This window comes from Lontra canadensis, unplaced genomic scaffold (genome assembly GCF_010015895.1).
Source record: "Lontra canadensis isolate GAN:19392208 unplaced genomic scaffold, GSC_riverotter_1.0 scaffold224, whole genome shotgun sequence".
In the NCBI taxonomy this organism is placed as follows: domain Eukaryota; kingdom Metazoa; phylum Chordata; class Mammalia; order Carnivora; family Mustelidae; genus Lontra; species Lontra canadensis.
Window position 1 is genome coordinate 17607 of NW_022631218.1, and position 12954 is coordinate 30560.

Consider the following 12954-nt stretch of genomic DNA (forward strand, 5'->3'; position numbering starts at 1 on the left):
TAAGATTCAATTTGTATTCAGATCTAGGAAATGCAAAATAAGGTGTAGCGACAGAAAGCAGCTCCATGGTGGTCAGTGGGGAAGGGGGTGGTTGGAGGGAACTAGGAAGGGACATGAGGAAAATTTGGGAGTGAGGAATCAGTTCATTATTTTAATCGTGTTTCTACACATACGTCAAAATGTATCAGATGTGAATAGTGTTCTGTACTGCATGTGGATTATACTTCAGTAAGGCTGTGTTCAGTGTAAAGCCCACAGAAGAATGGCCAATTGACTTCAGCTCCTTTCCTCAATGGCCAACTGCTACCCTCACAGTGAAGCCTTCCCCCTAGCCCGACCAACCAGTGTCTGCTGTCACTCAGCTTCACAGAACTGGCTCTTAGGGGCCATCACATGCTCTTGGGAAAATTACATCAAATAGCATATTGCAGACATGATGGAAGGTTCTGGAACCCCCCTGTTACTGGAAATGGATCTCTGTCCATTGGCTTACATCACAGCAGGGTACACATCTCCTAGGTCCCCCTTTTTCGGTCCTGTCAGCATTCTATATCTAGCCACCAACCTCAGAGGTCAGATGTTGCAGGTTTCTTTTAACCGGCCATTGTGGCTTCACCTTCCTGACCTTTGGGGAGGGGCCAAGACCTCGGTCGGTGGCTATCACATAGGTTCCTTTGTTCACAAAACCAAGGCATACTGAAGGTCACTGACTTGTCCCAGACTTCAGAACAAGTTAGCTCAGATACTGCAAAGACTTGGGTTCCCAGCCCCCAGACCTAACCCAAGGGATGCCCCACGTTTTCTTTACCACCCCTCCCCTGTGACCTGTGTCACATGACCCCAAGGCTGCTTGTGGGGAGAGAATCCGGCCCAGGCAGTGCCTTCTGGGGCCTGGCAGCTGGCAGGGCAGTGGCAGAGCGAGCCTCCGTGCAGCCTGTCAGGGTCTGCTCTGCTTCCCCATCACGTCCACCCAGTTGCCCTAGTGACTGTGTGACCCTTCTCCTCCACCCTGCGCCGCCACCAGCCCTATAAATAGAGGCGAGGAGCAGCTGGGCTCTCTTGGCAGTCACCATGAGGACGCTGGTCCTGCTCTGCTGCTTTGTGGCCTCGCTCCTGCTCCCAGGACAAACAGGTATGACCCTCACCCCTGTCAGCCAGGCCAGACGGTGACCCCCATGTGCCCCGAGGTTTTATGTTTACCGTGGGGGGCGAAGGGATGAGAGAGGCTTGAGTGATAGATGGGGGATGAGGCCTCTGGGATTCCTGGGGTTGATGGCAAACCTTTACTCTTGGCTGGTCTCACCATTGTCTCCATTCCCTTTTCCCTGGGTCCCCGGAAGAAACTGGGTACAGAGACCCCAAGTGCAGTCAGGGGCTTGAGGGGAGGCCAGAGGAAGTGGGAGCCGTGAACTGAGCGGTACAGGCAGGTGTGAGGCCTGAGCCAAGGGCTGAGAGCCAGAGGGCAGGTCTGGCCAGTTGATGGTGGGGAAGAAGACCCCAAAAGTTAAGACTAGAGGACCCCCCCCTAGATGAACAGAAGAGTCCAGTCCTGGGGCTGGAGGGGCTCTGGAGGTCTCAGTCGTGTTGACCCTCCCACCTGGTGGAAATTAGGCAGGGGGCTGGCTTTGCATGATTGATGACTGGGCTCAGCAGACAGAATTGGGGGTTTTCTGGGGACTGGTGGGAAAGAGGAGTGGTCAGATTGTTACGGGATTGGAGATGGAGTTGGGGCTTGGGCACGGAGTTCAGGAGACGAGCAGGATACTCCAGAGTATCCCTGACCTAGGCCGGGGGCTTTACTGGAAGGGGACTGGGGGACTGTGCGAATGGTTTTTCCTTTGGGATCTCAGCGCTTCGTGTGTGAGGGGGAGGCTCGGGTTACAGCATGGGGGTTATTTATAGGTATGGAGGGGACACCAGAGGGTTTGCCACCTCTCTCTTCCTAAGACTCCTGGGGCTGGGTCCCCCTTGGGGATGCTTCCGGGGGTGATCTGGGGTGCCTGCAGGAATCTGGGTCTCCTGCTTCGCCTTGCTATGAGTTGGCAGTCCTCAGACATACAGGGGACCATGGGGTCCAGAGCCGCAGCCTCTCCAACCTTTGAGGTTCTGTTTGTTGAGGTCCCAGCCCCCGCCGCTCAAGCAGGTGGCAGGCAGAAGCAGACGATGTTCCCTTTGGGGGGTAAGGGACCGAGGGGCTCTGGCCTTGCATGTGCCGCTGGGTCCTGCCCTTGACTGCCCTTGAGTTAATTTGGGCCTTGCAGGGCTGCTGTGGCTGGAGTGGTGAGGATTCCAAAGGGCTGTCAGGTGGCTAAGTATGGAAACAGCAGTGTAATTGGATCCTGAGCCCCAAGCCACTGCTGCCTGCTCCCCTTCATAGCCCCTGCCCTGCTCCACCCAGCCCCAGCTGCCACCTCGCCTCACTTCCACACAGCAGGCTCAGGGACTTCTAGCCTTTTAGGGACATCCTTCATCTTTTATCCCAACGAGGGAACTGGACATCTGAAATGTTTTATGGGCCTCACGGGAGGATCTTGTCATGGATCATGGGGAGAGGAGGCAGGCAGGCACTTTGTGCGAAGATCCTGTCTGTGCACGCTCTTTGCTTCCTGGACTCTGTGGTGTGGCCCTGGCCTGGCTTCCAGGGGGACCTTGCTCACCACATGAAGGGTTCCTTCTCGCCTCACTCCCACTCATCACTTGCACTGTGGGTTCTTCCGTGGGGATTGATTTTATCACTGCTCCAGTTGTAGGTTACCCTGAAGGATCGTTCTTTCCTGCACCCGCTGGGAGGTTCCAACCATAAATGTGCCTTCTTCCTGCCCATATAATGACAGTCCTTCCTACTGGTTGATTTCCCCCTAGAATTGTGCCACTAAGTAAATGCCGCCTTGCCCAAAGGAAGCAGTTTTGCTCCTGAACTTCCCACCCTAACCATCCCCTCTTCCCCCCCTACCCCTCTCTGCATGCCTTCCTTTCTTTCCTGCTTCCTGGGACTGAAGCCACCCTTCCTTCTTTGTTCCCATGTTGCTTCTGTGGTCTTCTGGACCATGGCAGCTTCTTCTTGTTCCCAAGCAAGGGACCAAGGGCCTCTCCTGATGCTAGGTACAGCTGGAGCTGCCAGAGCCCAATCACCAGGCACCTCCCAGGTCTCCACCCCCTCCTGATCCATGGCCCCCAGACATTTGTGACCACTGGGGTTCTCATCTTTGTCTTGGGGACTTGGCCTGGTGACAGGCCTGCTCAAGGACGGGGGGAAAGCAGCCTTGAGTTGGTTTACTCTGTCCCCTCATTGTCAAAGTAAGAGCGAAAGCCAGAGGAATGAGAGATACACACAAGGTTGGGCAGTGAATTACGAACAGGCATGTGCAGCCCAGGGCCGTCTCCCCCAACGCTGGAGTTCCTGTCTTCCCCTCAGTGTCTCTCTCTGATGGCCACCTAACTCCCTCTGCCTTTGGAGAGGCCACCTGTGAGGACCTTTCCTCCGGACGCTGTTGATCCTTTGACTCCTCTGAGAGTGGGGTGGGGTAGGGTGAGGAGTGGCCGGTGCTGAGAAGGCATTTGGGTTCCTGCCGTTGGTGTTTGTTAGGCTGGATTTGGGATGTCTTTGGTTCCTGTTGTCTCCTTGGTGTGGAGAGTGGGGCAGATAGGGATTCTAAGTCTGTTCATCTTCTCCAGCCCAGCCCTGGTCTGCAGACTTGCAGCCTGCTGGGGCCTCCACCCTGCCGTCCCAGTGGTGAGAAGCTGGTGCACACTGGGGCTGACCTGCCCCTCCATGAGAGATGAGGGTCTGTCCGGAAACCCTTTGTGGCCCCTCCTCGCCCACCCCAGTCTGGTTATCTCCAGAGAGGTGCTGTGTTTGTGTTCCCTCAACAGGGCAGCTCAGCTGCATGACCCACCATGGGGAGGGCTACCGAGAGCAGGTCATGAGCTCAGGGGTCTTAGGGACAGAGCAGAAGCCTTTGAAGCCCCACAGAAGCTGTGTCTCCAGCAGTTTCCCTGACTCCTGGCTCATTGTGGCTGGAGGAGCCCATAGGGAGCATCTGGTCTGCCACTTCCCACATTGAGTCTGCAACGCACTCACTGGGATTTGCCCATGGATGTGCCACTTTGCTTGGTGGCCCATGGAACTAGAGTGGGAAATGCTGGTTTTGTCCCATGTCTGGGTGTGACAGTGAAAGTCAAATAGCTAGTTCAAGGCATGGCCAGAGCTAGATTCAGGTCTCCTTGCTCCCGCAGGAGGAGGTCAGATGAGGCCAGCCATATCCCTCTGGCCGTTTGGTGCTTATTTAGGTGTGGTGGGCTGGGAAGGAGCCTAATCACTAGAGGCACAGGAGGAAGGTGGCTCTTCCTCTTTGGCAGGGTCCCAGGGCCAAGGGCAGGGTCTAGGTGCCGTGCCTCCTGGCCTGGAACGAAGGTGTGGTCAGTATGGTTGGCTGGGGTAGGGTCTGCTACTATGGGATGTTGGGCTTAGCTCTCTCCTGGACACCTTCCCTGCTCCAAATCCAAATCTAGACCCACTTATGGCCCAAACCCTTGCATTTAAATATTGCCTGAGTGCAAAGCCTTTCATTCAAACACCTTTCCACATCTCACCATGTATTAATCATCCCAGATTTATGGTGTACATCCTGTTGTTTAGGTGTGGTACTGGGGGTATCCAGACTGGTGTTGTGTCCTTGGCACGCTTGCCTCCAGTTTGGAAGATAGGGCCTCTCCCACCTCATACCTGCACGAACACAAGCAGGACACATGTGAGCGTGGGGACGGAGGTACAAGTAGAGTGACGTGGGGTGGAAGCGCCTGGGGAGATAAGTTTTGACTGAGTAGATCAGGAAATGTTTTACAGGTGATGGGGTATTTGAGATGGGCCTTGAAGAAAGTAGCATTCTGACGTGGAACAATGGAAGGAAGAGAATTCCACGTAAGGGGCAGGCTGAGTGAACTCGCTGTCGGGAAATGTTGTGGCTCTGACGAGAACTGGACAGGGAAAAGGGCACGCAGAGTGAAGTGGGATTGTGGGGAAGCTTCTTGGAAGCCTGGGTCGGGCTAGCCGTGAAGAACCTTGCGTGCTTAGCCTCTGAGGGGGCATTGTGCCGTGGGCATTGGGCGACCACCGAAGGCTTGGGAAGCATCCCTCCGGAGGTGTTTGTGGGGAGCAGAGGGCAAGGGAGGCTTGGAGGACCCTGTCGGAAATGCAGGTTAGAGGGCGTGAGCTCCATGAGGGAGTAGAGGTGGAGAGGAGGGCAGACCCAGCAGATCGCTGGGGTGGAAATTTATTGGTCTCCTGCCAGAGGGAGCCTTCATGGGTCTGGCGTTAGTCACTGGAGGCGTGATCTTGCCAGAGAGAGAGAGAGAGAGAGAGAGAGAGAGAAAGAACAGATACTCAAAGTTCATTTGGGTCATTACAAATTTGGAGTGCCAAGATGGAGATGGTCTGGAAGTCCAGAGATGAGATCCAGTCGGGTGAAGATGAGACTGTGAGGTCACGAAGGAAGCTCTTGCAGGGCGAGAAGAAGGGATTCAGGGATGGTCACCGGACAGTGCCAGATTGGGACAGTGGGAAGAGGAAGATGAGTGGATTTCAGGAAGAGGGGAAGTGACCCGGGAAGAGATGGTGACCTGGAGGCCAAGGGAAGGGCGCATTCTAGAAGGGTGGTCAAGGGATGGAATGCCACAGAGATACGGAGGAAGAGGAGGGGTTGGTTTTGATATCTCCAAGGTTGCTGGAGCGCTCGAGGGCCTTATGTGCATCTAGGGAGGGCACGGAGGTGACACATTTGGGCCGTGGGCTCAGGAGGGATAGAGGACACATAGGAGTACATGGCTAGGGAGTTTGCAGAGGTAGCAAATTGCTTTCTCAACACTAGAAAGATTAAGTGTGTTTATGGGCCAATGGTGAGGGTCCTAGGAGAGAGAAGGACTGACGGACACAGGTGGAGAGGAAGTGGCCAGGGTGTCAGACGTGGGGTGGGTGGGGCAGATCTTAGGGGACACATACCATGGCATCATGGGGGCCTCAGAGGGACATTGCACTTCCAAGGCAAACTCAGGAGCTGGGGTGCCAGCGAGAGAGCTCAGCTAGGGGGTGGGGTTCACGGGCTTCCCTAGGATTACTGCAGAGCTCCTGGAGGGCCATGGGGTGGGGTAGGAGGGAAGGAACCAGACTGTGAGGTGGAAGGGGAGACCGGTTGCCCCACATTTCCTGGAATGGAACAGCAGGGCCAAGACCAGAGCCTGGTCTCAGATGCTGGAGAAAAAGCAGGCAGAGTCCAGAGATCGAGTCAACAATGAGCCAGCCGTTGTTGGCCCCTGGTAAGCTTGTCCCCTCGAACCAGGGCAAAGTCCGCCCCTGAGCTCCACCACCAAAGGTGTCCCCTGGACCTGCAACAGGGGCAGCTCTGTGTCTGGATTCCATCAGGATCAGTGACTTCGTGGGAGCTGGCTTGGAGGTTCGCAGTGAGTTCCCAGGATGACGCCTGGGTTCTCATTCTTCTTGTGCAACAGAGACAGGCCCAGGCTCAGGTTCCCTCTGGGGTGTTTTCCTGGCTGGGAGGACACTTTGCCACGCCCATCAGCAGGGCTCATTTTGGGATCAGGGAAGTCCTGTCCGCTTTAGTTTCAGCTGCATCCCTCTCCAGCCCTGAAGGTGGTTTTGTTCCGAGTCAAGGTCCTAGGTAGGGACCTGTCCATGCTAGTCACTTCCTCATCCTCCCTCACAGAGGGCTCCTGAACAGCCTTTCCTGAGTGGCCTGGTCTCAGGATTGGGGGCTTGGGCAGCAGAACTGGTTCCTGCCTCTGAAAGTGTGAAGCTGTTAGGAGGTCAGCCATTCATACCCCCAGCCATACCGTGCAACAGTCTCCTCTACAGGGCTCTCAAGCTCCTGCCTATCTATGCAGAGAGGAGGCTGCCCAATGTTACTCTGGGGTGGGTGTGCCCAGGGGCCGGATTCTGAAGGCCCCGAGACTATGGTGCCTTCAGGCAGCTCCTGCCTGCTGCCTCCATAGGAGCCTGTCTTCCCTGGGACCATGTCATCAGAGCCACATGAAAACATAGTCACTGCTGCTCCTTCCATTCCAAATCCTGGGGCCCAGAAGGATTTCAGGTGGAACCCTGGCCTAGCTGAGGGTGGCTCCCCAGCTTCATTGCAAAGCTGTTACGCAATGAGAAAAGGCTTTTCTCCTTCCGTGCTCAGTGGATGCTCCCCCCCAGGGGTCATTGTCTTTTACAACCTCGACAAGCACTGACCCTCTTGTTCTCTGTCCACTCCAAGTGCTACAGGGCACAGAGTGGGTGTGGGCTGTGTGGCTAGCCTCAGGGAGAAGGAGGGCCCAGTGCAGAGTCCTGGAGAAAGGGGAGATGAGGCCTTCCCTGGGGCGCGCACCCTGGGTTGGGAACAGAATGAATTTACAGTTAGAGGTGAGGGGCAGAGTGTGTGGTCAGCAAGTGATATAAGAATGCAACTAGCTTATGACTCGGCAGTCACACTCCTGGGCGTTCACTGGGAGAATACAAATGCACTAATTCAAAGGGATAAATGCTCCCTGATGTTCACAGCAGCATTATCTGCAGTATCCAAGGTATGGAAGCAGCCCACGTGTCCGTCGACAGGTGAATTCATAAAGTAGTGTGTGTTTATATAGGAATATTCTTCAGCCATAAAAAAGAATGGAATCTTGCCATTTGCAATGACATGGATGGAGCTAGGGAGTGTAATGCTAACAAAATAGGTCAGCCAGAGAAAAACAATATCGTATGATTTCACTCATATGTGGAATTTAAAAAAACAGAACAAATGAGCAAAGGGAAAAATAAGAGAGAGACAAAGCAAGAGCAGACTCTTAACGCTACAGAATAAACCGATGATGATGGGAGGGAAGCAGTATGTGTGTGTGTGGGGGGGTGGTGAAGCAGGTGATGGGGATGAAGAAGCGCCCCTGTCGTGATGAGCACGGGTGACGCGTGCAAGTGTAGGGTCACTGGATTGTGCACGGGGAACGAACAGAACACCATGTTAACTAAGTGCCATTAAAAGAACGAAAGAGATGTGGGGGACACAGTGGCAACTGAGAGGAGGAACACGTTGGAGAGAGATAGGAAAGGGGTGCCAATAGGGGCCCTCCTCTGAAAAGTGAGCTTTCCAGCCCAAGGACTGCCCAGACAGGAACGGGCCTTGTGTCTGCCCCCAGGAGCTGGCTTCTGTTTGGGGCTATGACATGCACGGTGAGAAAATTGAACTAACCTCCCCTCCCCCAGTGGCTCTGGTTGGAGTTCAGAGAAGGGCTGGAAGGTCCCCCTCACGGAGGGACAGGGCTTCAGCTGCACTGGGAGGAAGGGGACACAGCGTCAGTGCCAGTGCCGAGGAGAGGGGCTGTGTGTTTGTTGAACTTGCTCCCCTCTGCATCAGCAGTGCCTAGCATGACCCTTGGTTTGCTTGGTTCATTCAAAGCGCTAAACAGTGTCCGATGAAAGAGCAGACGATTTGTACCGGCAGAGGAGGAAGGCAATCAGAACCTGGAGTGGGGACTCTCAGAGCATGGCATTGGCAGGGTCAGGAGGAGCCCAGCTCTGGCTCTGCTGTGGGGCTCCTGTTGGGGGAGATCAGACCACCCTGGTGGACAAAGGGTCTGGAATGCTGAGCCAGGTGGCTCTCCCTGGGCCCTCCGCATACTCTAGCACCTCCCCTTCTCCCTCCCAGATATTTTTGGGTCCTTCCAGAGCAGGGAGTGCATTCTGAGCTCAAACAGGTGCAGACAAAGTCTGGCCTGGAGTTCTGGGCCCACAGGAAGTGGGTTGTGTTGGGAACTCAGCCCAGAACCAGGCCAGGGGAGAGCCCTGGTGTTTGGGAGCCCCCTTCCCGCACCCTCCCGCTACAAGCTCACTGCCAAAACCGTGGCCCCTGGTCCTCTTCCAAGTGGCCATTCGGTTAGGACCTTGGCTAGCCCTGTTGTCCCCCACGGAATTTTCCCAAATGGCAATAGGTATAAACTTGATGAAGCCATTGCCATGGAAACTGTGTCTCTGAGTGCACCTGGTCCTCCAGGGGCCTGCTCTGTGCACCTGTGCCCACCAGAGAGGCTTCTGGCCTCTTTGTGGGTCTCTTGTTTTTTCCCACATTTCCTCCTATCCTTTATGTCAGCTGGTAGAAGAACACTTATTTCTCTGGTTTATCCCAGGAAGTCAGGACACCAGGATGGGGTCTGGAAAGATTGGAGAAGGATCATAGCCCTTGCCATGGCCTGGGGAGCCCATCCTAGTCTCAGGAATGAGCCTGGGTACAGGTCGTGAGAGGGATAGAAGCCCAGGGGCAAATCCACCTTTCTCCTGACTTTTTCTGCCTCATTTCCTTCCTGAATTGATAGATAGGCCAGCAGCCTCTTCACCCGGAGCCCTGTCACCCGAGGCTACCCACCCTGCTTGCCGAGCAGGCAGCCTGGGGCCAGGGGAGGGGGGCACAGTGAGCCCTAAGGGACCAGAGCGCTGGGCAAGCATAGGCTTTGCCACAAACCCTCCACCAAGTCCCTTCCCATTTTGCACCTGTTTTTTTGCCCATAAAATGGGATAATAATACTTGCCCTATTTACAGAGTGGCGTTGTTCTCTGCGTAAATTTTAAACATGGCTATCAGATGCTTAACGTGTTTTTTGATATCAGATACTTTTTCAGGTTGAAAGGGCCGTGGCAGTAATTACAGGCTGTCCCTGCTATTCCTTTGGCTTGACATCTGCCACCGGTTTCCTCAAATATCATGAAACCTGAATAATCAAGGGAATCCGTCCACATCTCTGCCCCTCCTTAGGGCTGTTAATATCCTTCGGATTCTCTGTCCTCAAAGAGCTTATGAACCAGGAGGGGTGAGAGTCCCCACTCATGACAGGAGTAGGGAACCATATAATCAGGGGCTAAAAATAAGTAGCCTGAGTGTGCAGAGAAGGGGAGCAGGTGGGACAGGGCCTGGGGTCATGGGGCTGGTGGAAGCACCGCCACTTAGTGGGAGAGGGGTTGGGAAGATCTTATAGGGCCAGGCTTCAGTGCTATTCCTGTGTTATTTTTCCGGGACCACTGTAACAAACGGCCACAAACCGGGTGGCTTCAAACAACAGAAATTTAACGTCTCATAGTTCTGGAGGCCGGAAGTTAGACATCGAGGGGTTGGCAGGGCCCTGGTCCCTCTGAAGGCTCTGGAGGAGGATCCTTCTTGCCTCTCCAGCTTCTGGTGGATCAGGCAGTCTTTGGCGTTCCTTGGCTTGTAGATGCATCTCTCCAGTCTCTGCCTCTGTGTCCTCACATGGCCTCTTCTCTGTGTCTGTGTGTCCTCTCCTTTTCTTGTAAGGACACCAGTCATTGAACTTAGGGCCCACCCTTATGCAGTGTGGCCTCATCTTAATTACATCTGCACAGACCCTATTTCCAAATAATGTCCCCTTCCAAGGTTCCTACCAGATGTGAATTGAGGGGAGGGGGTACCCTTCAACCTCTTTGGCTCCTTAGCCTCGGACCTGACAGCAGAGCAGGTGCTGGCTCTGAATGTGTAGTGCCCGTCTGCCCCCTAGCTGGTGGTCGTCTGCTGGGCACAAACAGCACCTGTTTCCCTGGGCCTCTCTTTGGCCCCACGGCCCACGCGATTGCCCCGGCAGCTGATCTGGAGCTCGGCTGACACACCCAGCCCAAGTGTGTTGAATGGGTGGATGGACAGCTGGCCGGGGGCAGGCAATTCCAGGAGGCCGCCCAGCCGAGGGCTTGTACCGGGGAGGCTGGGGCGGGGGAGTTCTTCAGTGCCCTGTTGGGTGTGCTCCAGTATGGAGTGACGTGGAGTTAGCCTGTCCTGGGGGCTCTGCTTCTCAGCTGGTTATGTGATGGAGAGAGCCACAGGCCAAGAAGCCAGTGACTCAGGTCTGGCAGTGTTAGGCCCAGCTCTCCTGTGTGAGCGCCCTTGCCCAGGCCCTCAGAGTCTCCTGCCCCAGCTGTGGCCGGTGCCTCCCCAGCCTCTGAGGGAGCCCCTTGGAAAGAGAACTTCCAGGTGTGTCCCCTGCCGCTGTCAGTGAGAGGCTTGCCTCCTGGCATGTCTGCCTTTCTGCTCCTCCTTGTGGGCTAAAAGGGTAGGTATCTGGGTCTCCTCACAGCAGACTTCAGAGTCCCCAGACCAGAGGCAGCTTTGGAAGCTGGTGACTGTAGCTGTTTCCTTTCTGTGGTTTGTTCTGTTTCTGGAGGAGATCAGCGATGGGGACAGGTCTCCAGGGTCTGCTGGCCTTTCTAGAAAAGCTTCCTGGCGAATGTCGTCTGGACTCCTAGCCTGGCATTCCTCATTCTCTTCTGTCTGGCTTTTCCCATCCTCCTGACCTTTCATTGGCTCCTGCAGTGATCAACCGCAAATGCCCTACTCCTCAAAGGAGCTCCTGTGGTCCCCATCCCTACCCGTCCCTGAGACTGCTGCTAGGAGGTGAGCTCTCTCTTCATGCCCCCTCACTTCCCCTCCAATTAGATGCCCTGTGTTTAAGGGGAGGGTCTTTAATTCAGGAATCCAGTTCATGGTTATCACAACAACCTTCTGAGCCGATAAGGCAACTGCTTCTATGACCTTCTGATCACAGAAAACTAGTCCTGGGCAGGTTAAATGACTTGACCCAAGGGCACTTCTCTGGTTCTGAATCCCAGTGTCGAATCTCCTCTCTCCTGGAACTCTCTGCCACTGAGTGGAGGGAAGGCCTTATATTTCGCCACCATCACCCGTTCATCCATCCATCCATCCATCCACCCATCCAGTGTCTGTCCAAGGTGCTGGGATACAAAATCTCTGACGAGGAAACCAAATAAGAAAGTTATTTAGTTTATTGGATGATTTTAGGTGCAGTGGAGAAAAAGACTAGGTTGGGGAGGGGGAAGGCTAGTCAGGAGACAGTATCACCAGGGTGACCGGAGAGGGCCTTGCCAGGAAGGTGACAAGGAGCCAAGTCTCAGGGGAGGAGAGTGGGGTGCCAGGCGGCTGTGTGGGAGGAGCCTTCCCAGCAGAAAGCACAGTGAGTGAGCGCAGGGGGGCAGGGGGTCTGGTGCGCTTGCTCCTCCTGGAGCAAGCCTGTGTGGAGGGAACCAGGGAGTGGGAGTGGAGCCTGTGCAGAGGGGGAGAGGGCGTGGAGCTCAGGGAGGGGCTGTTTCACAACCCAGATGAGAGATGACAGGCTGGGGGTGGAAGAAATGATTGGATGGATGATAGATTTTGAAGGCAGACAACAAGTTTAGCTAAAGTTTTGGAGAAAGAAAGGAACCAAAAACATTTTATCCTTATTTTTTTCTAATTGCTTTATTGAGATAATATTCAAATAGATATAATATGCCCGTTTAAAGTGTGTAATTCAGTAGTTTTTTAAAAATGTGCATTGCTTAATGTTTTTAAAAGATTTTATTTATTTGACAGAGAGATCACAAGTAGGCAGAGAGAGAGAGAGGGAAGCAGGCTCCCAGGACCCTGGGATCATGACCTGAGCTGAAGGCAGAGGCTTTAACCCACTGAGCCACCCAGGCACCCCCACAATTTTTTTTTTTAAGATTTATTTATTTATTTGAAAGAGACAGAGAGAGGAGGGGCAGAGGGAGAGGGAGAGAGAATCTCAAGCTCTTTGCTGGCACAGAGCCAGATACAGGGATTGATCCCATGATCCTGAGATCAGGGCCTGAGCTGAAATCTGAAATCGAGAGTCAGATGCTTGACTGAGTCACCCAGGCGCTCCCAAAGTGCACATTCCTGTGTGGAGATGGGTTTTGGGAGATTTTGTCTTTTTTTTTTTTTTTTTTTTTTAAGATTTTATGTATTTATTTGCGAGAGCACACACACATACAGGCAGGGAGAGGGGCAGAGGAAGAGGGAGAAGCAGCCTCCCTGCTGAGCAGAAGTCCAGTGCAGGGCTCAATCCCAGGGCCCTGAGATCATGACCTGCACTGAAGGCAGACGCTTAACTGAC

The 12954-nt window shown here is 54.2% G+C and overlaps 1 protein-coding gene across 1 annotated transcript in view; it reads left to right on the forward strand.

Moving 5' to 3' along the window:
• Positions 1 to 897: 897 nt before the first annotated feature.
• The window catches only part of SRL (sarcalumenin), a 34635-nt gene continuing 22578 nt past the window's right edge, over positions 898 to 12954 (forward strand). Inside the window, exon 1 of the mRNA XM_032849347.1 lies at positions 898 to 1132. Within this exon, the coding sequence (XP_032705238.1) occupies positions 1072 to 1132 (61 nt within the window). The 5' untranslated portion in view covers positions 898 to 1071. The remainder of the gene's footprint in view (positions 1133 to 12954) is intronic.